Source organism: Poeciliopsis prolifica, unplaced genomic scaffold (assembly GCF_027474105.1).
Source record: "Poeciliopsis prolifica strain line A6 unplaced genomic scaffold, Auburn_PproV2 SCAFFOLD024, whole genome shotgun sequence".
NCBI classification, from domain to species: domain Eukaryota; kingdom Metazoa; phylum Chordata; class Actinopteri; order Cyprinodontiformes; family Poeciliidae; genus Poeciliopsis; species Poeciliopsis prolifica.
The window spans coordinates 3,347,820-3,373,778 of NW_026562399.1; the positions used below are offsets into that span (position 1 = coordinate 3,347,820).

The 25,959-nt window shown below is 38.3% G+C and overlaps 1 protein-coding gene across 1 annotated transcript; it reads right to left on the bottom strand.

Annotated features, from left to right (window-relative positions):
- LOC129370599 (E3 ubiquitin-protein ligase CBL-like) lies at positions 1–25,500 on the bottom strand. The gene is made up of 15 exons (XM_055046681.1): positions 24,862–25,500; positions 19,338–19,585; positions 16,279–16,425; positions 14,849–15,005; positions 14,634–14,755; positions 14,420–14,557; positions 12,918–13,005; positions 12,640–12,771; positions 11,613–11,825; positions 11,445–11,546; positions 9,621–9,895; positions 8,962–9,129; positions 7,318–7,421; positions 6,152–6,337; positions 1–4,954 (listed from the first exon to the last, which is right to left on the bottom strand). Exons 1-15 carry the CDS (start codon positions 25,003–25,005, stop codon positions 4,599–4,601), a joined length of 2,580 nt encoding a protein of 859 aa, XP_054902656.1. The 5' UTR covers positions 25,006–25,500; the 3' UTR covers positions 1–4,598.
- Positions 25,501–25,959: the final 459 nt, after the last annotated feature.

The following is a 25,959-nucleotide window of genomic DNA, read 5'->3' on the forward strand; positions in this document are numbered from 1 at the left end:
TTAAAGAAAAATACAGTTTAATTAAAAATCTTAATGGCTTAGGCATGAAAACATGGCGGCACAATGAATGCAGAGGATATTAAAAAGACAATAAATAAAATCGTATCTATACAGGTAATAAAGCGACGAGTTTTTAGTAGGCAAGTTTCATTTGACGAAGGCCAGTTAACTGGGTAAACCAACACACACAGTCACAGAGAGAAGTCAGCAGACGGAACCGACACTAAGTCACTGATGGTTCTGCTCTCAGAGTTCAGATGAAGCAACAACATGAGGGGAGAGGAGAGTCCAGAGGGAAACGGAGCGATTCGCTCAGTTCTGCGACTCACAGGAGGCACAATAATTCACCTTCTCCCACTGAAACCAGTTTGGACCTCAGTGTAGAGAAAAGGACACTTGAGCCGCCTTCTGCTTACACAATTTTATATCATGAAGTATTTTTACCAAGGATTTCAGGACATTTAGCCCACAAATTTGATGTATTTATCCTGCAGAGTTCATAAAAAAATAAGCTTAATGACAAATAAATCAGCTTTTCTTTAATACATGAAAATTGAATTTTGCATTTTCTGGTTTTCTTTGTCTGACATCATGATTGATGAAGCTGAACAAAATCCATATGGATGTAAATACTTGTTCATAGCAGAGAAAAGAGGCTGATGACAGTAGCTGCGTTTCCATCACAAGTCCAGACAAAACACTGTTGATGTTCTGCTAATATAAAAAAAAAAACATTTCGCAGTGGCTGTGTTTTCATTAAAGAAACTATTAAAATCAAACGTGAATAAGCTTGTTCACATGATAAAAAGCCATCCATCATCCTCCAGCAGCTTCCTCTTGTCTTCTTCGCCTTTTCTGCCAGTAGTAACATCTGGTTGCTGAACTCGTGATGCGTAAAAAGTGTTTCCATTTCAAATTTGTGAAACACATTTTGATACGGTGAGCATCCATAAATTCTTGGCCGTAAAACTTTTTTTTTTTTAATTGCCATACTTCCATTTATCTAATGTATTTTTCATATCCCAATTAACTACATGGTCGATGGAAACGCAGCTACTGTGATGTAATTTTTCCCATTTAAATGCCTCCTTTGTATCAACATTCTCTTTTTACGCCTCTGTCCATTTATATTACTTTGTAGTGGGAAAAAGTATATTTTGACCTTTTTAAATTTGACCCACAGATTTGCTAAATTTAAACTTAAAGTCTGCATTCTTCCCAACCACCAGCAGGGGTCACAAGAAAACATCCTTAGTCAGTTTCTGGTTGGTATTAAATCTAATTTTACTAACCATGGCGTGAGTTCACTCAGACAGACTGGAACCCTGGACTTTTCATATTCACAAAAAATTAAAATGCGTGATGCTTGTGCTCTGGCGCCACCTAGAAATCCTCAGATCCCAGTGGCTCAATTCATACTAGAGGATTCACACACCTGAGAACAAGTTCAAAGCTTTTTAAGTCACTTTTTCTCCACCTTAATGCTTAATAAAGATGCTACTATGGCATTTAAAAAATAATATACAATAGAAGTAAATTTAAGTCTTTTTTCAAGTTATTTTTTCTAAAATTTTCAGTTGAACAATTTTGAAATTCACAAAAAAAAAGAATAAATAAACAATAAATTGTTGACCATCTGAGCCACTACCCATGAAGCCTTGCAGATGGCTGCTCCAAACAGAAGAAAGGATGAAGCCGCAACAAAATGTAAATATGACCTTAAATATGTCAAACTGGGGCTTTATGTTGGGCAGAAATGTCAATATTGCAGAAACATTTTGGAATGCTCCTCCCTACAATCTAATAAAAACAATAAAGCGTAATAAAACATTTGCACATTCATGTGGAATGACTTCGAGTCAGAGCGGATGGTGAGATCACATTAAAACCAGGGCTGCACAAAATGCTGCACATTTATTATTACTGCAGTGTCTGCAGAACTGCTACAGATGTTAGCAAACGATTTAAATAACCTGCATTCAGGCTTTCAATGCGACTTGGACGTCTGGTGGCTCTAGTCACTCGGTGCAGCATGAAAACGGTTCTTCAGGGATGTTTTGATGCTAAAACAGCAGCGGCTCCTTTAATAAAACCTTGTTCAGATAGAAATGCCATAACCTGTTCTATTTACCACAGATCATGTCATGAAGTTTGTTTCTAATATAAGCCGATGACACTGCAAAAACTAAATGTTACATACAAAGTATTTTTGCTCTAGTTTGTACTGCAAATATGTTATTTCAACCAGATATAAGAGATTGTTTTAAATAAATAATTGTTTAATTCCGCTTAAAAAATTTGCTTGTTCTACTGGCAGATTCTTTCATTTATAACGACATTTTCCAATGTTCCAAGTGAAAAAAAATCTGCCAGTGGAACTACTATTTTTAGAATGATTTACTTTCAATAAACTCCCACATCTTGCAGTAAAGTTTTAGTTTTGTCTTATTTCAAGTGCAGCAAGACATTTGCAGTGGAAACGAGACCAAAAATAGTTGGTGAGATTTTCTGCTTTTGCAGTAAAACTGAATTGAATTCAAAACTCTGAATCAACTGCAGCAGCTGAAAGGCCTGCGAAGCAAAGCACAGCTGCACTGTCCCCCTGGATCTGCCCCGGTCAGCCTTCTGCACGTCCAACTCCAAAGACTCTGGTCAAATGCTGGTTGCTAAAGTCTCTCAATGCAGAGCGCTGAAGTCATGAAGCTGAAAACATCCTTTTCCAAAGAGTTTCATTTGCACTCGATTAACTGGAGCCAAGTTGAAAGCCGGAATTTTCAAGGAATCGCATCAGAAGAGAGAACACATGCTAGCATTAGCCTAGCTTAGTGTTGTGCTGGATGCTGACTTGTAGGAAACACTATCATGATGCTGATTCTTTTTACACGACAAGCCTGAAGCGAACGTATCTGATGTCATTGAAAGGTACTCAGAGAAACTTTTAGGACAGAAAAGGATCATTTTCAAAGGTCAACGTTGGGTGAGTCGAGTCAGACACAAGCTTAGCAATAAATGATAAAGTTGTGGTGATTTAAGGGGAGATTATCTTCATTAATCCATGTTGGAGCTGTGGTGCATTATTTTACTAACCTTCAGTGTTAGTAAAATCCATAACACAAATTTAACTTTAATAGAGTATTGGACTAGATATGGGCCTGTCCTTCCTATCAGCTTTACTGTTCGCTTCGTCTCTCCATTTTCACTCTGCAGACAGAGTGGGAGCTTCTCTGTGGATATTTGTGGGTCATTGACATGTGGGACTCATCTGCTGCCTGTGAGTGGAAATGTATGAATGTTCGAGCGTCAGTCAGGAACGCATCCAGGTTTCTAATCAGTCCATAATCTGCTTGGGGATTCGGAGCCTGGTGAGGTAGATCAGTTGGGGACAGGGCGTTTATGTAGGACCGGACCCGTCCTATTATTCTAGGAAATGTTTGGACATAAAGCAGCTGAAACGGAAACCATTTGAAGCGGACCTGCAGGATGTAAAGGCCAGCTCTGCCTCTTTATTTACTGAAAAAAGACCTGCTGGCTGCTAATTAAACGCAATTGTGACGACCCGAAGTGACTTATCTAAATCTGCTGTTGCTTAATTTTGCTTTGTGTACTTATTCTGTTTATTGAAGCACTTTGTGATTTTTATCTTGGTTTTACTTGTGTCACACAGCAGCGCTCTGCTTACGGCAGTAAAAATGGCCGCCGTCTACCGATCAACTTTAAAGTTCTTCAGAGTGGACCGGGTCGTCATGAGAACGCAACAAGAGCTCAGCTCTGTGTGGATGTGAGGTCGGAACTAAAAGTGGCGGGTTGTGACGCGATGCGTTTCGCTGACACAGACGGCTTTCATAATTTCATCATTATAATTTTCAGCCATTGTTTACGTCCAGACTTACAGCATCTGACTTCATCTGGTTGAAAGTCGAATAAGATGACTGTTCCTACAGCTGACACGCTGAAAAATATCTGACTGTAGAGACACTGTTGCCCGATTTTCCACAAAATAAACTGGAAAATGTTAGACAAACAGAATTAAAATGGGATTAATTTCCACTATTGTTAGTTCTACACACAGTACAACATGTCAGGAGAGTACTTAAAGATTAAAGTACTTGTTGACCCAGAAGGTGATGGGAAACGGAGCCACAACCCTGCAGCACAAGCCACAGACTTCTACTCACTAATTTCTGATTAGTTACAGATTTGCACATCACAGTTTGCAGAGAAGCAGCGAACTAAACAGCGACATGATGAAAGTTTGGCTTCACGAAGCTCCAGATCATTTAAGCCGAAAGAGATGAACCAATCAGCTGATGGGAAATCCAGTTCCTTCCATTTCCAGCTGGGGGCGGCGTAGAGTAACTGTTGAGGCTTCAGGATCCATCACAAAAAAAAAAAAAAAGAATCCTGTTTTCACACCTAAAATCCTTTTAGAAAAGCAAATAATACCTGACGCAGTTGATTACAATTAACTTTGGATGTTTTTTCTCAGATCTGGTGTTTTCCCATGGAAAAGTGCTCGGTAAATGCTGTCCACAATAATGGCACAAAGCGGATTCAGGGGTGTGGGTGGGTGGGTGGGGGGGGCAGCAGGACCTGAGTGACTATGTGGCGATGTGGGTCGTGGAGGGGACAGAGACGAACTCACGCAGGATGTTTTTGGCCGTCTCCAGGTTGTTCTGGGCGATCATCAGCGCTTTCTGGATGTCCTGCATGGAGTAGCCTTGGGATATCAGACATTCGATCTCGCCGTTCAGGGCCTGGTTGCCAGCGCTGACGGTGGCGGTGGCTGCAGGCGGTGGAGGGGGAGGGAGAGGAGGAGGAAGCTGCGAGGCGCAGGATGGACCGGGGAGTTCGGGCAGCGGAGCGGAAAGGTCGCGGTTGAAAGGTCGAGGGCAGCGGTCGGAGTTGGTTCTGCGTGGGAGGGGCCGGGGCGGCCGGTCCGACTCGGCAAGCGCTTCTGGAAAACCCAGAAAAATCAGTTCAGGAAACAATGACATGGGAATTTACAGAAGTCGAAAGCGGAAGTTTTCCACAGATACTTAATCAGATTGGTTTGTGAGCTAAACCTGATTCCAGCCTTCACAAGCCATTATGGCCTGTAAAACAAAAACATTTAAAATTATCATTATTTAGCTGGACTTTTCACATCAAAAGTCTTAATCAATTATTAGCAGGTTTATATAAATAAGACGCAGCTTTCTTTAAATGTAATTTTATTGTTAAGTTCGCTTCAGTTCTTTTAAACATTATCATTTGATGTCATAAAATTCATCAAATTATATTCGTATTGGAACTAATATATTTGATTATTATTGTTAAATTGCAACACTGTTTATAAATTAAAACTACAATGTTGTCATTCATTTTTAAATGAAGTGGTTTTGCTATTATGAGATATTTTACATGAGTCACTTTAAACAACAATATTTTTTTATTTTTAGTTATTTTTGTTTTTACAATAAAAACAAAATTATTGAGCTTTTCATGTTGAGTCTACTCTGTGGAGCAGAATCAAGTAGCTTGTGTGTCTGGTAGGTTTTTAAGACATTTGGGAAGCTCAAATGTATTCATTTAGACCAGTTAATCAGAAAATGTAACTACACTGGATGAAAAACTGTTCTCAGAAAGCACAGACTTTTCTCCTGGTCTGTACAAATAATAAATAAATACCAGGTTCAGAAAAACTGCAAAGCATTAAAGTAACTTTTAAAGAAAACTTTATCCGTATGAGAACCTGGTCCTGAATGTTTACTTTCCTCCAGCAGAGGGCGCTGCTTGCCGAGGTTTACCGCAGACAGTAAACAAGAAAAAAACTCAGTATCCACAGTTATTCTCAAAGTTACTCAGTGACTTTCTGAATGTGTTTGATGAGGACCTGCTGCATTTAAGTGTGAAAAATGTGGCTGAAAGGTTGAAAAAAAGAAAAACAAGCCAATGTGCTTTTTTTGAAAAAGGTTTGGACTTTACTGAAGATTGAAATGCTGAAAGCTAAATAAACCAAATGCGTTAAACTAATGCCAGAGAGTAGTTTTAAAATAAAATTCCTAATATCTGGGTTTTTTCTAAATAATATAATCATGTGAAGCGTGTGAGACTGAGACCAGTTCAGAACCAGTCCATTTACCAGTCAGAACCTGGGGCTGACTGGACGTACCGGCTTCTACTGAAGCATCCATGCTGAGTGAGCTGAAGGCTGCGGAGGGACAGCTGACTTCAGACAGGATCCGCCGGGTGGGGGCTGGGGGTGCCACAGGGCGGGGACGGTCGAACTCGTAGATGTCCTCCGCTTCACTGTCTTCCTTTTTGTCCTGGGAGGCTGCAGCTTGAAGCTGGTCGAGTTCTGAAAGACCAAACAACGCGTTGACAATCAGCTTAGAGTAAAGGCAGCCAGCCACTCTGAAACTATGAGATGCACAGCTGCATCACTCTAAACCTTAAAAACAGATTGGACAACACTGTGAGGTTATCAGGCAAGTCTTTTAAAGATTATTCTATTAATTACTAACTCCAGCGCTCTGTTAATCCAAAATAAACCTCAAACATAAATGTTAAAAAAATACCTAAATTCTCATTTTGTATGTTTGAATCCTTCCATTTGGTTCTCCAGTGCTTCTAAAAACAACCCAAGCTCTTAAAAAAACACCCAAACGGTTTTGGGCAGCGAGTTTATTTTTTTTTCGGGTTCTGAAAAATTTGTTGTTTCAAAAACTTCCCATGAAGTCACAGTCGACACATTAACATTCACATGCCCCGTTACCAGCAACACAAGTGCTGTTCCAATTGGTTTGGTCAGCTGGTTTTACCGTTGTATGCGCTGTACAATGGCTGCTGGAACAGACAAGTTTTTAGTTGTTGACTTACCAACCTCCTGCACAGTCATTCTTGTTGATTGTGCAGGAAGTTCCACTTCTACTTTTCAAAGATGTATGACTGTATAATTGCGCCTCTGTTTGCAGTCATTTTCATGAGTGAGTGAATTGATTTGGGGGCGTGGCCAGCAGCAGCTAATTTGGATTTAAAGTGACAAAGGTCCTAAAACACTCAATCTGAGCAGATAGAAAATCTGCCAAAAAAATGCCAAAATACTCACTTGCCTAATAATTGTAAACAACGTATAAGTACATATTTGTTATATTTATGTAATGACTAACACAATGAGGAAAGCTTGATTATTAAAGTCATAACATCAATTTTGAGTTTTGTTATAAAGAGGTCTACTGACGCTGCTGTGCAGATCAGTTACTCTTAAGGCACTCCAGCAAAGATGGCTTCCCAAAAATATTTATAAAGCGCTTGTGAAAGTGAACTGAAGCGGGTTACCCAGATCAGAGGCCTGCGTTGTGTCAGAGGAGCTGGCCTGACTCTGAATGTTGAACATGGATTCGTACACTTGAGGGTCATCAGAGTCGTCGTCGCCCCCCTCACTGCCAGAAAAACACATATATGGGAAACACGGCTTGAGGCAATTATTTCAAATGTATAATTTTTTTTAAACATAAGAAAAAGGGTATTTTTTAAACTAGTCTTGTAATAAAGACTTTAGTTTACCCACTTTGCTTTAAATATTGAGTTTCTCTTATTGGATTCACCAATCTTTGTAAACTAGTAGCAGCCAACTTGTCATTAAACTCTGGGGAAAATTCCCCAGTTTTTTTATGTATCTACTTCATTTGAGCAAAACCCAGTTTAGTTCTTATTTTTATATGCTTATTTGTGGTAATTATACCTAGACCCTATAGGTGGATTTTCTGACCTTTGATGTTTTACATGGTAAATAAAATATCGTCTGCTGAAACCTGGTAGTGAAACTGAAATAGCATTAACATCAGTTATGTTACTAGTAATTAGTAAAATTTACAACACCTCAACCTTTTCCTGACACACTTCTGTCGCAAGAACAGGATGTGTGATCAATTCCACTGTGTACATTAAAAGACAGTCTGATATTGCTCATAAATCACATCTACTTGTATTTTTCCATCTCATTTAGGAGCATCTCCAACCAACCATCTTCTCTTCCAGCGACTAGACACAATTTTCAATCACACAGAGATGTAAACATGCATGGCTTCCTTTTCTTTATTTTTCATATTTAAATGCAGCGTGTCAAGGAAAGAGTCTTGACTTTTGTGTGCTTAATTCCATGTTTCATTCAAATTTATTTGCACATGTGTAGCTTTCTTAAATGATCTGATGCAAAAACAAATAAAAAAAAAGCACAAACTTTGCAAAGCTTTGTCAATCTAGCCCTCGTTAAAAGAGAAATGTCTGTTCTTCTCATGATCAACAGAAACATTCTGCTCTCCTTCATCCTTTCATCAAAGGGACAAGCTGTTCTCCAGCTGCATTCATCTTCAAAACCTCTGCATCTTCTTCATCTTCTTTAAATTATTTAAGAAGGGGGTTCACTGGGTTCACGAGGGTTAAAATGTAGCTGGGGCGGTGGAGCCCCCTGCTGCTCATAATGTGTACTACATGTCAACTTTTTAATGCATTTAGAAACCAATTAACTCAACCAGTGAGCCAGTTTATTCATCTTGTACGTTGATTAATTATGTAGACATATAATAAATGTTAAATGACAAAGAACACAAAATTAAAGGATACAAGTATAAGAGGCACATGTTTTATTTTTACTTTCCCAACCAAAATAGGGAGACAAAGTTTCTCTAATAATATGTGGCTTCTATGATGACTGTTTCAAAAGATTTTAAACCACATTCAACCTTCAAATTAATTCTTATTTTTTGTGAGATAAATGGTAGATTTATTTTGTTTTTTGGTTCTTTTGCCTTTTCATATTGATGTTATCTAAATGCAAACGTTTCTTCAATGATTTTTTATTTGGGTAGGACAATTCGAGACTTTTCCAAGATTAGGGGGGTTCGGACCCCTTGAGAGCCTCACGAGTTACACCTATGCCTGAAATATAACCTGGTTTGACTAACCAGCTCTACTGTTTACCTGACGTCATTGTGGTTGTTTGTCTGGGCAGGAGGGGGGGGCACCAAGGAGCCCGCGATGACCCAAGGGGCGCCAGAAACCGGCAGGGAGGTGGGACTCATGTACTCGTTCTCCTCACCGTCTGACGATGGCTTTTCTCCAGCTGAGGCCGCCGATGAAGACAGAGACCTTCACAAATGAAAACCAAGGATTATCAATGTATTCAGCATTCTCACAACTCTGTCTCATAACGGCTTAAAAATGAAACAGAATGGCATGGAGGTTTCAGATATGTAAAACAAGAAAACTCATCAATAATCATCAATCAATATTAAACAAGTATATTGTGCTAAATTTTTTCTGGTGTAGGTGTTATAGTTTTCTATAAAAACCTCCCTTCCTCCATTGGGCTCCATATAAAATATATAAAATTTAGCAAACAGGAATTCTCACAACTGTTTCGCAAGGAACAGAAATTTTTCTAGTTTCAATTAGACTTACAAATACATATTTTAAACTACAGTGCTGTTAAATCATTTCTGTTTTGCCCTCTCTACAGTTTTCCAAGGATATTTTATTAAAGTCCAGCTCTAAATATGACTTCCAGGGGGAGCCAAAGTGCAGAAAAAAACTCGTTCAAATCCTGGTTTTGTTATCAAGTCATGAGCAGCGCTGCAGACCTGGCGGCCAGGCAGTAGATGGCGTTGGTGGCTGCCTGGGGCCTGGTGCCCTCCCCGTTGGTGCCGCTGCTCTGGGGGAGGGAGGCCTTGGTGGCGGGCCGAGGAACCATGTAGTTGACCGTCCAAGCGGGCTGCTCAGGGGTGGAAGGCAGCGGTCTCCTCTGCAGCCTGGGGTCCTGGACGGGGACCGAAGGTCGCTCTGGAGGGGGGGGAGGGGGAAGCTCCCTCACAGCAGGGGGCGGAGGCAGAGGCTTGTCTCTGTGAGTGACCGCAACCTGGGATGTAAACACAAGACATTGCCTTGGTTATAAACATGCAGGAACGTGGAGACGCAGGAATGTAAACAGGTTCAGTCCGTTTACAAATACAACAAGATAAACAACATTTCTGCTATTTCACACCAAATAAGTTTATATTTAAAACACACAAACACCAGAATATCACTATATTCCTGGTTCTGATCCTTATACAAGAGCATCATATTTAAAAAAAAGGAGTCACTAAATCTTTCACTTATTTCTGTAATTCAGAAAGTTAAATATTTTATTGCAGAGGGATATATTTCAAATCTTATACTGCAAGATAACTTACATCATTATGAATAGCAAAAAAAAACCAAAATTATGCTACTCTAAAAGTTTGGTTTTACAAACTCAAATATGAGGCTGTTAAAGAATATTATGAATTAAATTTAAAACCTTTATCACGACAGGAATGTACAAAAGAAAATTGCATATTTTATATTATAATAGTGCCAAGAGTTTTGCACAAAATACATCATATGAATCGCCAACAGTCGTGAGAGCCAGAGGCGAAGATGAACATTGTGCAATAAATGTACACTTTCTAATGAAAGCATAAAAGACGCAAAAAACTAGCGAGGTAGCTAGCAACACTATCTTAGCAGCTAATTAGCTTCAACCAGCTCAAGTCACAGAACAGAATGAGCACATCTACATGAGACTCAAACGCTTGCTTGAAAATGTTTAAATGTTTGTGATTAGTTTTTTAAATTACTATAATTAACTTATTTAAGATCAACCTGCATTTATTTTATGAATTTAAGAAATGTGTCAACAATGTTCATACACTGCAGATACATGAACATTTTTTAAGGATATGCAAGTCACTCTATGGATATGAGTAAAAAGGGATTTTCTGTAATGAAATGTTACAATTAATGCTGCTGTCCAGCAGAGTTACTCACATAAAACATTGTTGTTAAATGTCTCCTTTCAGTGACAGATGTATACAAAAAGACTAACAGAAAGTTGAGAGGAAGGAACGATGAGCTGGAGCGGTTTCAATCCTTTGAAGCCACTTCCTAACCAAATATTAACATCTAAAGTATCTAACTGGTGTTCTCTTCTGTAAAAAAAAAAGTGTTTATTTTTTTCTCCATTTAGTAGACATATTCTGTGATTAGTTATTTAATTGATTTAGGGTATTTCTCCAGTAAATACAGTAAGGATGCTTCACTTCTTCACTCTTTGATCAAGGATGTGAAACAGTTTTTTCTCAGAATCTTTAAAGGGAAAAATAAAAAGAACTCTACTTTCATGTTGAGAATTTTGCATGTTTTTAAGGGGGATTTTTTGGGATGTGTAGTCAAATCCTGTGGATAAGTTTAAAGAAAAACAACAGTCCCTCTTGTGTTTCTTACTTCCTGGTAGAGCTGCAGCCACAGGGCAGCAGCACAAAGGCCAGCTTCATCAAACATTTGCTCATTTTACTTTGTGCAGTGTTTACACAGCTTTGACTGAGCTGTCAGAAGGAACCATCCACCAGCCGACCAGTCAACCGGGGGTCTGCATGGAAACGCACCTTGGCTGTGGCACCCTGACTCAGCACGGACCTCTGCTGCAGCAAGTCCAGCCGTGGAGGCACCGGAGGCAGCTGAGAGACCGGAGACGCCGGACGTTCCACCTTTAAAGACAGAGACGTTTAGAGATCCATCATGAAAACACAGAGAACGAGAGCGGCAGGCCGTACCTTACTACTGCAGGCCAGCCTGCTCATCACCAAATGCTGGTCCTCCAGACGGTCGTCCTCTTCCTCATCGTTTGCTGCTGCTTCAGCTCGGCTGGAGCCCTGGAAGCCGGCGAAGGAAGCCCCGCTGGCCTTGGGATGGAAGGGGTCCACCACGATGGGCTCCGTGCCTTTGATCTCACAGCGGCAGAATGGGCAGCCTTGACCCTCTGACTCCTGCAAAGGTTCACAATTAAACCCAAACACACGATAAAGCTGCTGATGCCCTACATAAGATGGACTACTTTGAATCTTCACAAAAAATATAGAAGATAATGAAAAAAATCTCCCTTCATTTCATTAAAATATTCCTAGAAGCCTAAAAAATACAAAGGAACATTCAGAAATCAACAAGATAATTTGCATGGTATGTAGATATAGCACATTATTTATTCCAAAAGGAAAAAGCAAAAACAGTAGGTGCAGTTTGTCGTTCAGGTTAAACCTTTAGTCAGTTTTAGGCTTAAGTGGTGCATCTTAAACAGTTTAATGTGTAAAAAACTTAGTCCTTTCTGGTTGACCTATCCATACAGTATAAGGCTGATCTATTTATTTTTGTATTAACTGATTAATAGCTGGGTGTCAAAAGGTGCTTATGTTTAGAGAATTAACCAGATGAAGGTAAGCACCAATTACTGAACTGTAATTTGTCAAAATAAGAAATGGTTTTTAGATTGTTTTTTTTTTTTCTCAAAAGCAGAAGATATTTAGTTACCTTCTTCAGCATTTACTGTTATAAAATGTAGGGAAAACCATTCATTTCACCATTGTGGATATCTGATAATTTCCAGGAAACAGAACCTGCTACCTCACTCTAATGAAACATAAAATGATTTTTGCTGCGTTACGGTCAAGTTAGACAACTGGAAGAAAAAACAACCTGAATCTGAAACAACTGGACATTGATTCCTACCAGGAAGAAAACTAACAACCACATTATCAGTGCATAGTGACGTAGTCCATGTTTATACAGTGAAGTCGACGTCCTCACCTGCCAGGCGGTCAGACAGGAAGTGCACATCAGGTGTCTGCAGGGCTCAATCTTCACGTCTTTGTCGTTTTCAGCGCAGATCTTGCAGAGCTGGAAGGTGGATCCCATCTCACAGTACAGCTCGTACTGCTCCTGCAGGGACCATGACCAGAAAATCATCAGTAAAACTTCCTGTTCAACACCCATAAGGCTTCAATGTTTTCCATAAAGCTAATAGCTGTATCTCTGCAGGGTGACGAATGCCTGAATGTACTTTAGTAGTGAGAAACAAACCAAACCTGAGTAACTTTGATGTGGTCCTGAGGAGAAGGCTCACACAGCCCCGTCAGGTCTGGGTTCTGTGCACGTCCGTCTGGGAAAAGATAGCTAAAAAACCACAACCGCAAGTGTTATCACCAACAGAATCGCACAGGTGTGATTATAATTCCACATCCACCGAATCTCACTCAGGAACAATTTCCTTACTTCTGCTAATTTAAACTACATCAAACATCCATGTTCATCCAGTATTATGTTTTCCAGGCACAAAGTGCCATTTTAGAGCACAGTCAAGTTACTCCGTTACCTTCAGTTTCAGAAATTTGTCTTTGTAATTTAACACCTTGAAATTAGGCTTCTGTCTCTAAAAATACCCTTCAGAAAGTCACACAATTGTTTCTTTACTTCACATAAAATTGAAACAAAACACATTAAAGTTGGTGGCATGGACGTAAATAGAACACACGATACGAGAATGAATGAATGAAAACTTTAGCAAGTTTTAAGAATTCAGACAGTCGTTCAGGTCATTAAATATGCACATCCTCCTTTGTGGCATCTGAGGAGGAAGCGGTACGCCATGCTTACGCATTGTGAAAGACGAACGCAAAAAAAATAACAGGCTCGAGAGCCTGTCTGCTGCTGTGTGCAGCAGACTTTACTGACATTACTGACATTACATTATAGATCTGCATCACAGAGAGATATTTACTTCATTAAGTGAAATACTTCAAGGTAAAAAAAAAACATACTAAGAGGGGAGGCTTCTCATGCATCGTTGTGCAGAAGCATCTTTTTCTTTTTGGTTACTAATTGATGGACTGAAGGTAGCAACAATCAGTAATGGCTCAGTGTGAAGGCATATCCAATAGAAAAAAATATAAATTATTAATCTGTTGTAAAAGATTAATATTTGAAGATTAATAATTGAACACCTTTTGAATGTTGACACTCAAAAGGTTTAGAATGTCAGCGTTAGAATGTGTTTTTATTGAGAACCAAGACTCTGGTCAAACCTTAAAAAAATCTGAATATGTTGATGTTAAGAGAATTTTCAGAAATCTTTCCAGGAAAAAGGAAAAAAGAAGAACTTAGAACAACCCACCAATTAAGCCTCTCGCAATTAATCAATTAGTGGCAAAATAAATTAAAATGAGATTGACAATTTCTATTCTGAGGAGAAGTAATTTTTTGGAAGAATAAGTTGTTTTAGTGTGTGTTCTCACTTTAAATCCAAATAGCTGCTGCTGGCCATGCCCCAAACTCAACGTTTACACTCACACGTAAAAATGGCTGAAAACAGATGCTCAAATATATTTTTGCTGATTTGTTACATTCAAAAAGTTTTCCAGACACCAAGAAACATAAATTTATTGCCAGCAAAATGGGGTTGTTGTTTTTTTTAAATGTTTTTAGAAGCAGTATAAACTCAAATGTTAATACAAAAACGTGCAGTACGTAAATTTTACACATTCAAAAAATATCTCTGGAGGATTTGAGATAATGTTCAAATGTGACTCACAATCCCTCTCTGTATCCATCGATGAGGGCTTGGAAAAGGGGTTTATTGTGAGGAATGGTCTGCAGGATGTTCCCGTCGGCTGTCACGTAGCCGATCGCCCACTGTCCCAGCCGAGTGCAGCTCAGCCGGAAGATGTAGCTGAGAGAAAAGACAAATATCTCAACCCAGAAGCTTCAGCCAACACCCATCAGCCCTGAGGTTACATGAGTCTCACCTGCCAGGTTTGTGGATGAATCTCTGCAGTCGAGCCTTGACTTCGTCGTACGTTAGGAAGGCCATGTAGCCAGGATGTGTGACTGCTAGGCTGTTCCAGTTTCTCAGAAGAGACAACCATGGCTACAAAAATGCAGCACAATAAAAACATATCAATGACTGAATGTTACTTTCCTCTAATTTATAGTTCAGACAAGAAGGATCCGAAAGCCCCACCTGAAAGAGTCTAGTGAAGATGTCGAACTCAAAAACAGATATGTAGTCGTTGCAGGTTAGGTCGATGGTGGACTTCAGCGCCATGGCTTCCAAACCAGAACTTATGGGGTGAAACTCATGCAGAGCCTGGCGGAACATCCTCCAGGGCACAATGGTTCTGACACAGAAATACAATAAAAGAGGGGAAATAAATCGAGATGCAAAGTTAAAGCTTTCTGAATCAGAATCAGAATTGTGTGAACACGCTATGAATCTGACTTTGGTTTCAATTGTTCATAGCAGACATTAAATATAAATATAGAAATCTTAGAGGAAATAAAAGGTAAAATAACCTTTTATACATTTCACACCCCCCAGAAAAAGCAGGTTGTGAAATGTTCATGAGAAGTAACAACCTGAGGGAGGAAACCGTCTCTTTGGCGGCTGTTGATGGCAATCAGCTGCCAAATGTGTCCAGGATGTGTGGGGTCTGCAGAAATGTTAGCTGCCCTTTTTGTGACCCCTGACCCTAAAGTTCACTATGAGTTAATGACAGAGGGATAAAAGGAAATGAAAGATGGACAGATTAAAGGATGAAAGATAGAACATTTAGATAGGCAAGAAAGAAAGTAGGATCAAAGGAAGGATGGACGGACCAAACAAAGGATGGAAAGATCGATGAAGGAAGGATCAAAGGAGGGAAGAAAGGATCAAAGCATGGATCAACACAGGGCTCAAAGAAAAGAAAGAAGAATCAAAAGAAGGAAGGAAAGAAGGAAGAATCAAAGGAGGGATCAATGAAAAAAGGAAGGAACATGGGAAATATTAAAGGAAAGGAGGAAGTATCAAAGGAGTTCATAAAGGAAAGAAGGAAGGACCAAAGGAGGGATCAAAGGCAGGAAGGAAGAATCAAAGGAAAGAAGGACAGATCAAAGGCAGTAAGGAAGGATCAAAGGAGGGATGAGAGGAAGGAAGGATCAAAGGAAAGAAGGAAGGATCAAAGGAGGAATCAAAGGATAGAAGGAAGGACAGACAGATCAAAGGAAAGAAGGAAGGATTGAAATGAAGGATCAAAGTAATAATCAAATGAAGGAAGGAAGTAAAGATCAAAGGAAAGATGGAAGAATCAAAGGAAGGTTCCATGGAAAGGAAGATTCAAAAGCAGGAAGGAAGGAAGGATCAAAGGAAAGCTGGATCAAAGGACTGATTGAATATAGGAAGGAAGAACGAAAAGGAAGTATCAAAGGATTGATCAAGGAAGGAAGGATCAAAGAAAGGATCAACCTAAATTTATGGAAGTCCATTTTCTTTTTTTTACTCTTATCCAAATGTGGAAAACCATCCTCAGAGTCCAGCAGACTGTCAGAACACAACTCCAACACTGGAACAACTTCAAAGCTAAAACAGCAATAGTGACTCTTCCCTGTTCTCTATTAAAAACAGAAACTCACTTGTCTCCGAATGACCTTCTCCAAAATTCAGCGGCGTCAGCTTTGGTAATCCGGAAGTTGTCCCCTTGAAACAGGCCATTGGGAAAGATGGCCTTCAGCTCAGCCAGCATGTGACTGAAGATCAGAGACAGCTTGGTCAGGTTCCTCCTGAGGGAGTAGCAACAGCAAAAGAGACGGGTTAGCTGAAGCTAGCTGCAGCTGAGCCACAAACTTTCCACTAGAGTACATCCACCATGAATGACTGACTCTGAGAATAATTAAATTAGAACGACTCAGCAACAGAAAATAGCTTTTAGTGAAAAAATGTTTCTAAATTAGGATGACTTTTGTTAATTAATGATTTCACTGAGTGACAAGTGGACATGAGGAATAAATAATAAAAGTTCTTCTATGGTTCAGTTAACAGGACTGACGCATTTACAGAGAATTGAGGAGGAAATGCTCGATAAAATCAGCGTGTCAGAGGAAGGATGAACTTTTGCTGTTAATGCTTTTCTGAGAAATACAGGAAGTTGGTGTGATTGTGACACTTCAGTTGGTCTGTTATCTGACTTTTAAGCAGCTGTACATCACAGTGTTTTCTTCAAAGTTGAACAACTTTACGACGTTAATGAACAAAAACTTTACAGCAGACCTGATTTAGCAATGAGAGTTGAGAAGTTACTATTAGAAAGATCAGTTCAAGTCAAAAACAACTTCCTGAGAGATAACTGAATTATATTTTAAGCATTGGCTAATTGATGATAAAAACCCAAAATTCTGTTTCAGAAAATTACAATATTGCATTTGAGCCATTTAAAGGAGGATTTCTAATAGAGAAATGGGGTCTTACTGATCATTACGTTTATATATCCTGCAGTATCTAATTAAGGTTCCTTTTGCATGAATTATTGCATTAATGCAGCGCGGAATGGAGCAGACCAGCCCGCAGTTCTTCCTTTTGACAACGATGAATATATTCTCTATATGGGTCAGGTTAGGTCAGTCTGTTGGCCAGTCAGTCACAGTTACCATGGTGACTAAAGCAGGAAGTAGCTGGATTTCCACTGACCTTATAATTGTGCAACTTGGAATTATAAAAATAAATTTGTTCAACAGACTGAGGCTGTTTTTTTGGCTGTATTGAAATTTGCGTACATCACAAAACTGCACTAGAAACACTTTTTTTTAATTACACAAGCAAAGTTGAAAAGTGACATTTTACCTTTGTTTACCTTTTCTGACACATCACAGCTGCTGTAGTCTCTAAACATTCAATAAATGACAAACTTGGACTAATTACCTCGTACGCTAGTGAATACACCTCTTTCACAACAAACATCAAATAGGACAAATATATTTTATTACATTTTAACAAACAAATGGCTTCCATGATAATTATGTGAATTTAAATTAATTATATTCCAGCTTCAGAAGATTTGCCTTTACCTTTACAGAGCTCTTTGGTTCCTCCTATCAGTCTGTAGTTTCTCATCTTGAGGTCATCAAACCAAATTTCAGATCTACCATAACTGACTGACACCTGCTGGCCTCAGGTTTGCAACCAGTTTCTGACTGAGAAACCAGTAACCTGCTCCCAGTGTCAGAATCTCACTGAGGAAGAAACAGCACTAGGTTTTCTATCACTTTATCATTTCTGATATAACTGATATATATTAGCATATAAAATGAGTCAATAGAGTTTAATTTACAATTTTCATGTCTTTGTGTCATGAGGTAGATCTCAGATGGCTGGTGAGAGAAATAGTAGATCTTGGTCTCAAAAAGTTTGGGCACCCCGAGTATTGTGTTGACTGTAAACTTTAGAAAACTCAAATAATCAAATGACATGGCAACCCAAATCATCTGGACCTCAAACAGAATAACTCTCCATTCTATCTTCAGACTCTGATAAATCCTAAATTTGCATTTCATTTGCCAATTTCTCAGATTCCTCTGACTCGTCTCCATTCTAGGCTTGGCTTCACACCAGAAATGTGACACTTGCAGTCTGTGTGGTGACTCCAGCTGCAAGCCGCTGAATCTCCACTAAACTCCTGAAAGGTCTCTGCTTCACAATACTTTTCATTCTACCGCATTTTTTTCTTTACAATAAACTTTGCATAAAGTTCTCTGTGAACAGCCGGCTTATTTAGCATAGACAATCCTGAGGAAACTGACGATGTATTAATCTGGACGCTAAATCTTTCCAGTAATGATTGCGATAGACGATAATATTTTTGTTTTGAGACCATTTTCAAGCAAAATCTCGATCATGGCATAATAATACAAAAACCAAATACCACTCAACACTGGGACTGGAAGATATTTTAAATATCCAAAATAAAATATGACAACCAAAAATAAAAAATAAGTAAATAATAAATAAATAAAACAGAAAGAAAAACAATTCAAACCAAAACCCAACATAAAGTGGCTTATGACGTCTCTGTGAACAACACTGTACTTCAAATGAAAATTACGTAATAATCATAATGGAGAATATCTAGCTCATTTTAATTTATCATGTGATTAATTTATTATTACAATAGACTTACCATTTATTAATTAAGTATTAATTAAGCCAAAACTGCAGAACGTAAATCAACATTAAAAGACTCCCAAAAGAAGCATATATTTAGCTTCACATGGTTCATATCTACTAAGGAATGCTGAAGCATTGCAATTTAAGCAATAAAATGTTTTATTTTCTTAATTAAAAAGAAATTGAATGATTTTTTTCATCTTTTAATGTATTTCCTATATTGTATAAAGAAAGCTCCAGTAGTTTAATAAAAATTAAACTACTTTAATTTTTTAATCTGATTAATCAATTAATCAACTGCTAATATAATAGTTAGCTGTAGCCTTACTGTAGAGAAACACCTGAAAGGTGAAGCTCAGATTATAAGACGGGTCAGAAGACAGCAGCAGAGCCAGATTAGGAATGATCCTGCCATCACAACCTTAAAGGCTCATTTTATCTCCTGGATGCCAGGGTGAAAGGGTGATTAGCTCTAACCCATCTGTCACTCATCCAAACGTTGCTCAGCCTCACAGCGCTTCTCGTGTCAGCCTACCTGGCCTGGGAGTTCTCCTCGTACATCCGCTCTTTGGCCTCCTTGAACAGGCTCATGGTCTGCTTCGTCTTGTTTGTGAGGTTGTCGATGACCACCCGGAAATACTCGTTCTCCCCAAGGATCTCCATCTTGCCCTCGTACCTCGACAGGATGGTGCGCAAGTGCTGGTAGGTGTCCGGCAGCAGGTCCAGGATGTAGGGTGGGCTGTTCTTCAGCGCCACTTTGGGGTTCTGGCACAAACGCACCACCTGCACAGGAAACACAGAGGAGAGGTGACTTAAAGAGACAGTATTGTGTGTTTTCCAGGCACATAAGGCCATCTTATCACATAATCAAGTAACTATGTTAACTTCAGTTGTTAAAACAATTCTATATGGCTAAAAAGAAATTTGACTTTGTCATTTAATGCCTTAAAAGTCAGTCTCTGTCTATTTAAAAACTCCTGCTCTTTCTGAAACACCGCCTTAAGGAAGTCATCGCAACATGGCTTCTCTATTAACCTCTTAATAATGGAGGCAATAAATTTATAATATATATTGTGATAAACACATAATCAATATCACATCTGATAAAATTTTCTATAATTTCACTGAAGTCTGATTCAGAACTGCATTGCATTCTGGGTATGTAGGCAGAGGAAATGTTTTAGCTGCTCAACCTTTCACCGCCAAGCCGGATTGGTGGCATCAACTCACTCACTCTTTGGTTTCCTATCAACAACTTATTGAGTAAATTGCGCAAAACAGGTTCAGGTTTTATTGCCATGTTTCATAACTGCTTAAAAATAATAAACAACAGTGTGAAGTGAAAGGAGAAAGTGAGTCCAACAGCTTGAGACAAAACTGTCGACAAACCAGGAAGCAGTTTGGAAGCATCTTAGATATTTAAGATGAGTCCAAACTCGTCAATAATTATCTATATCAACTGACATGAAACCCTTATATTGTGGTAAGTTTTTCAGCCATATCACCCAGCAACAATTACATAAATATTTTAATCGCTGGTTTTACTTCTTAGTAAGCACAAGAGGAAATTTAGAGGGCTAATATACAATAAGTAGATAATCCAAGATACTTTGAGATGCTGGAATTGAACATTTGTTAAGCTAACTAAGTGAAAATGTAAGAAGATTTCATAATTTGGCCTGCAAATCAAACCGGATGTGATCTCTCGTCAGATTATTTTGTGCAATAATCTTTATGAAACTTGTTTGTGGCTTTTCACGGTAGAATTGATCAGAATCAATTTCAATGAGCATTGAGTCAAAAAATGAAAACTAAAACTTCTTTAAACGTTAATTATCAACAAACAGCATTTTCTGGGCATATTTGCCATCTGTATGAGGATGTTCTTAAGTTGTCTACTAAATACTTTTTCCAGAAGTCTTCAGAATCATCATAAGAAGCCCTCTGAGGGACATGGGAAAAATTTTTCTTTTGCGTTATCTCGCAAAACTTTTGCTTTCCCTCACAATAGTCTTACTGCAATATTTGCTGGTCTATTTTGCATACAGTCACAAATGATAATTTAAAAATTCAAATGTTCACACATTTAATGAGCCTCAGTGTTTATTCTTAACTCTCTGGTACAAAAAACTGATTGAAAATTGGTTTATTCACTGCATATCTGTTTTGTGTAAGGTTGAGATGGGACTGCACATGAAAACATCCCTTTAAAACATTCAGACTTTCAACACAAAGGAGACAATCAAAACTGTCTGCATTATTACCCTATAATAATAACTCAAAAATAGCCCAAATAGTTTGGATATATTTTTTATTCCTTTCCTTCTTTTGGAAATTTCTGTTTATATTTTAGGTTTGTGGTACATTTCTCTCCTAAACAAAAGATATAAAACTTCAGATTTTTCATAACGAGATATTAAAAACCTTACAAAAACTTTATATAATAGCAGAAAGTACGATGACCAGCCAAAGAAAGGCTTACAGTGTTCAATTACAAAGCATGACCTGATCAGTACATTATTGCGAGGGAACGCAAAACCTTTTGAGAGGTAACGCAAAAGTATTGCAAGGGAACACAAAAAAATTCCCCATTTACCCTAGAGGGCTTCAAGTCATCAGTATGTTTTTAGCAGTTACTGCTTTTTTTTTTTTGGGTTCCGCAGTGGTAACTCTGGAAATTTTCATCTGATATTAAAATTTGTTTAATGGTTTGAAGCATTAAGGTGTGATGAATCAGTCCAAAACCAAAGTACAAGGTCACACTTTTTCCAGCTTTGTATCATCTTCCAACCAAGTCTGCAGACTTTATTAAAAAGGTGTTACGCGTCTGACCACTATGTAACCCAGAAACAAAAGGACTTAAAACTTCAAACAGGACAAAAGGGATATCAGCACATATCCTGATATGTGTAACCGATGCAGCACAGCACACACATTTCACCGTCTCCCTCCCTTATCTCCTCTTACTCCGGCACTGCTACAATAATATCTTCTCAAGTCTCATCTTGTCGTCTCTCTCTGTTTTCTTCTCTTATCTCCATCTCAGCCCAAAGCTGACGGCGAGAGATAAAACCAGAAAGATGGCGATAAATAGGACCAAAGTAAACCTTCCCCTGGCCACAGATGCAACACACAGACGACACCTCTTTCTCATCCAACACTGGAAAAAAGGGGGCTGCTCACCAAATGCGACCTACTTTACATTATCCCAATTAGGAAATGCATCAGGGACACCATTGTAGTCCTAATTTGGAGGGGTTCAGTTTAGATCAATGCTTCCTAAACTTTGCAACACAAAAAATAACAGCAACCGATCCAGATTATGAGTGATTGCAGTAAACAAGTGCTGTTAAAATTACTTTATGTCAAAACAAACTGTCTCAACAACTGTTATGATGCTTATTTATTTATGTTTTTATGTCTGAACAGTAATGAGAAAACCATGAGCTTTTTTGCTACGAGAGCAATATTATTATAGTTAACTAAAACAAATGAAGTAACTGAAGTTAAGAAAACATTAACTGGATCTTCTGTTTTTCTGTCGAACGTTCATTACCGAATCAACATATAAATAATCACAATATTATACTTTGACCTTTTTGAATTATGTACCTAAAAATTAACCAAAGTATGAGAAAAAAATAGAACCACTACTATAACTAATACAAAAACTAAACAATATCCTGTCTCTGAAGCTCACCCACATTAGCTGGAAGATCAACATCCAACAATTTAACTAATTATAACTAATAAAATACAATAAACACACTGTAAAATCTAATTAAAACTAACTGAATTAGACAAAAAGTCACAAAGAAATAAAACTAAAACTATTGTAACCCTGGAGGAGAGGTGTCACATTTTCCCAAATGATCAACTCGAAAAGACTTGTGGACCAAAAGATATTTTAAAGACATGAATAAAAGCACAAAAACAATGCTGTGATTTATTTTACCTGATAAAAACAACAATAACAACTAAGCATGCAATATTTTATAAAGCAAATAATTTGGTCGGACTTAAATATTGCATTCCTACAAAACCTAAAAAAGGTTTTGCTTTTTTAGCCTTATTGGAAAAAACTGCTGCATCCAAAATGCACAAAGGAGTGTTACCACAGATCCTTCCCCAAGCAGCTAAGGCTCTGTAATCATCATTGCTCCTCAACAAATTTAGTGAGTGCTTACATTTCTGCTGTGATTCACACAGCTCTGTTTGCAGTTTTATATTCCTTACTCTAAATAGTCTTATTATTTTTGTACAAATATGGTTTTTTAATTATCTTACACACTCTCAGTTTTCTTTGACTCTTTGATTAGTCTACTTCTGATAACTGTATAATATTTTAGGTTGTAATTTTGCAATTACTGTACAGTATCTAATTCTTTATGGTATATATCTTAATACTTCTATATTTGTGTAAATCTCCACTGTGGGTCAATAAAAGAATATTTTTTTATTTCTTTCAGTTTGAAAAGTCTTCTGGTATCAAATGAAGAAAAAAATAACAGAAAAAACCCCCATTTAATATCACTAACAAAAACAGGACTGGGGCCAATCTTTTTAAAAATGCTTGCTGAATTTAGAAAAGTTTGATAAACTTATTAGAAACTTATTATTGTACTCAAGTTCGTTTTTGAGTAAGTCACTGGAAAGTGTGGTTATTAAAATACTTTGTGTTGTATGTAATACTTTCCATTGTAACATGGGTTTTCCAGTAATTAAAACAAAATAAATTTTTTCCATCATTCTAACTGTTCCACATCCATTCATGTTACGTCAAACTTCTACGCATTTTATCCGAATTTTATGTGCTATACTGAGACAAAGTAGAGCTTGATTTTAAAATGGAAGGAAAACTATCCATGGTTTTCAACATTGATAACAATTAAAAATAAGAAAAATGTGGTGTGAATTTATTTTCAGTCTCCTAAATCATATTTTGTAGATGCAACTTTGGCTTCAGCTTTGAACATCTGAGGACAGATCAGTGATTCTCAGTTGGATATATATTTGGACTTTGACTAGATCATTGTTATACACTGATATGTTTTGATCCAAACCAGCCCAGTGCATCTCTGGCTGTAGGCTTGGATTTCTTGAAAGATTGTCTCACATTTATCCCCATTAACAACCTGCACTTTTGTCCCTGTTGAAAGGAAAAAAAAACACATCTCCACAGCACGATGCTGCCACCACAGTGCTTGGTGGTACCAATAATCCAACGTTTTACGATTGACAGCATGTTCATGTTGGCCAAAAAGCTCTGAAGTGGACTAGAATATAGCAGAAATATCAGAAAACCTTTCAATGATTAAAGTAGTTGAGATAAATCCACATTTTTCCACCACCCTTTCTCCCACACTGCTTCGAACGATCTCTGTGGCTTCTGAGCACCGTCATCTGTGCCAGGTGTGGGCGACTCTGTCCACAAGCCTGATTAGTACATTAGCATGCATGCAGTCGGTTCATGGTGCTTATTACACAACTACACACTCTAAACTGTTCTTTAAGATCTTAAAATTGCTTGCACTTTTACTGAGATCCTGAAATATTTTGGTTAAGTTAAATCTTCCACATGGCTTTTGGCAAATGGCTATTTTTCCTCTAATGTTCTCCAAAGAACCTCAAAAGTTAAATTCCACTCTGGTGGATTTTGTTTTCTAATTTTGTCATTTCTAGATGCATTCCTTTATGCTTAATTTAGAGGGATCTGATTAAAGAGAAGTACATAAATACACTACTTTTTGTTGGTTTATTATAATTCTAAAAAAAAAAAAACATGAAGGCTGTTGGTTCTATGTGACAAAGTCTAGGGATGTAAAAATGTTTTCATAAGAGGTGTGATATCCAGAAAACCCGTTTGATTTGTTACCTAAATGTTAATGATAAATCTGTAAGTGTTGGTTGTAACCTTGATGTGATCATAAATCTAGAAGAAGGAAGTGAGAAGTAAACACTTTATGATGCATAAGAACTGACAGCAGCTTGAAGTCACAAAAAACAACACGTTTTTATGTCAATATTAGAACGTTTCTGCACCCAGAGACAGTTTGTACCTTATCCATGAGCTTCCAGCATTTCTCCACCATTTTCTTATCGACCACAGCGGGCTGGTGAGGCTGCAGAGGCTGCTGGTGGGGCTGAAAGGCGTCCTTCATTAGCCCGATGAGTCCGGCGCCCCTCCTCGGATTTCCGGCCATGAATTCGCTCGATGACCGGGGGTGTTAGCCCCGCGGCAGGGGTTCACAACCTGGGAGGGTAGTGGTGGTGGTGACGAGGAGGGGTGGGGGCTGGTCTCCCTGACACGTTTCCCAATAAAGCAGCCGCTGTACTACCGCCCTGTCCGCTCTGAACAGTGGGGACGGTTTGTCATGCAGAGGCTGTCCGGGATAAGAACAAAAAGCCTGTTGTAGCTACAACTCAGCGGACCCAAAGCAGCGAGCTAACGGCTACGGCAGCTTAACGAGAAGTCTCCACTCGGGGTCCGAACCGCAGACATAACCGCCGTGTTGCTGTTTGTGCCGACCGGAACGCGAGCTGACTCCTCCTGGCGACGGCGAGTGAAACCTCCCTGAGACGAACCCGGCTTGTAGCGGAGCTGGGTGTTAAAAACCACACGGAGCCACCAACGAACAGCCTGAGCAAGAGCTAAAGTAAACACGGATGTCCGGCCTGACTTTCAGAATAAGAGCACGGTCAACACGCGTGCAAAACTGGGATTTTTACTATTATTTACAAACCAAGGCTGTAACTATAGGGTGTATTAAACGTTAATATAAATATTTAAATATAAAAAATCGTATTAGATATAAAATAATAAAAATGTTTGCTAAATATGTTTGCAACATATAGCAGTTGAATATGGACATGGTTGACTTGTTGGTCATATTTTCATTATATTAAATCGACTAAAAAGTATTTTATATACATATTTTATATTGAAATTCCTTGTATGAAAAACTCAATACTGAAATTACAATTTGTTATATTTCATTGCGTGATGTATCACAATTTATTATAATATACGGTAAATTTAAAGTAAAATTGATGCTCTTTTATTCTAAGTAACAAATGTATTAATAAAAACCCTAAGTAAAAGTACATTCATTCAAAAGTCCTCACTTTATGAATGAGTACTTATAAAACAGACAAAA

Excerpts from the sequence above, each read along its gene's own strand:
- LOC129370599 (XM_055046681.1), bottom strand. The coding sequence starts at position 25,005 with ATGGCCGGAAATCCGAGGAGGGGCGCCGGACTCATCGGGCTAATGAAG. Across the intron at positions 9,896-11,444 it reads GTCAGGGTGCCACAGCCAAG|GTTGCGGTCACTCACAGAGA; the intron begins GTGCGTTTCCAT and ends TTTACATCCCAG. Across the intron at positions 9,130-9,620 it reads ATCTACTGCCTGGCCGCCAG|GTCTCTGTCTTCATCGGCGG; the intron begins GTCTGCAGCGCT and ends TCATTTGTGAAG.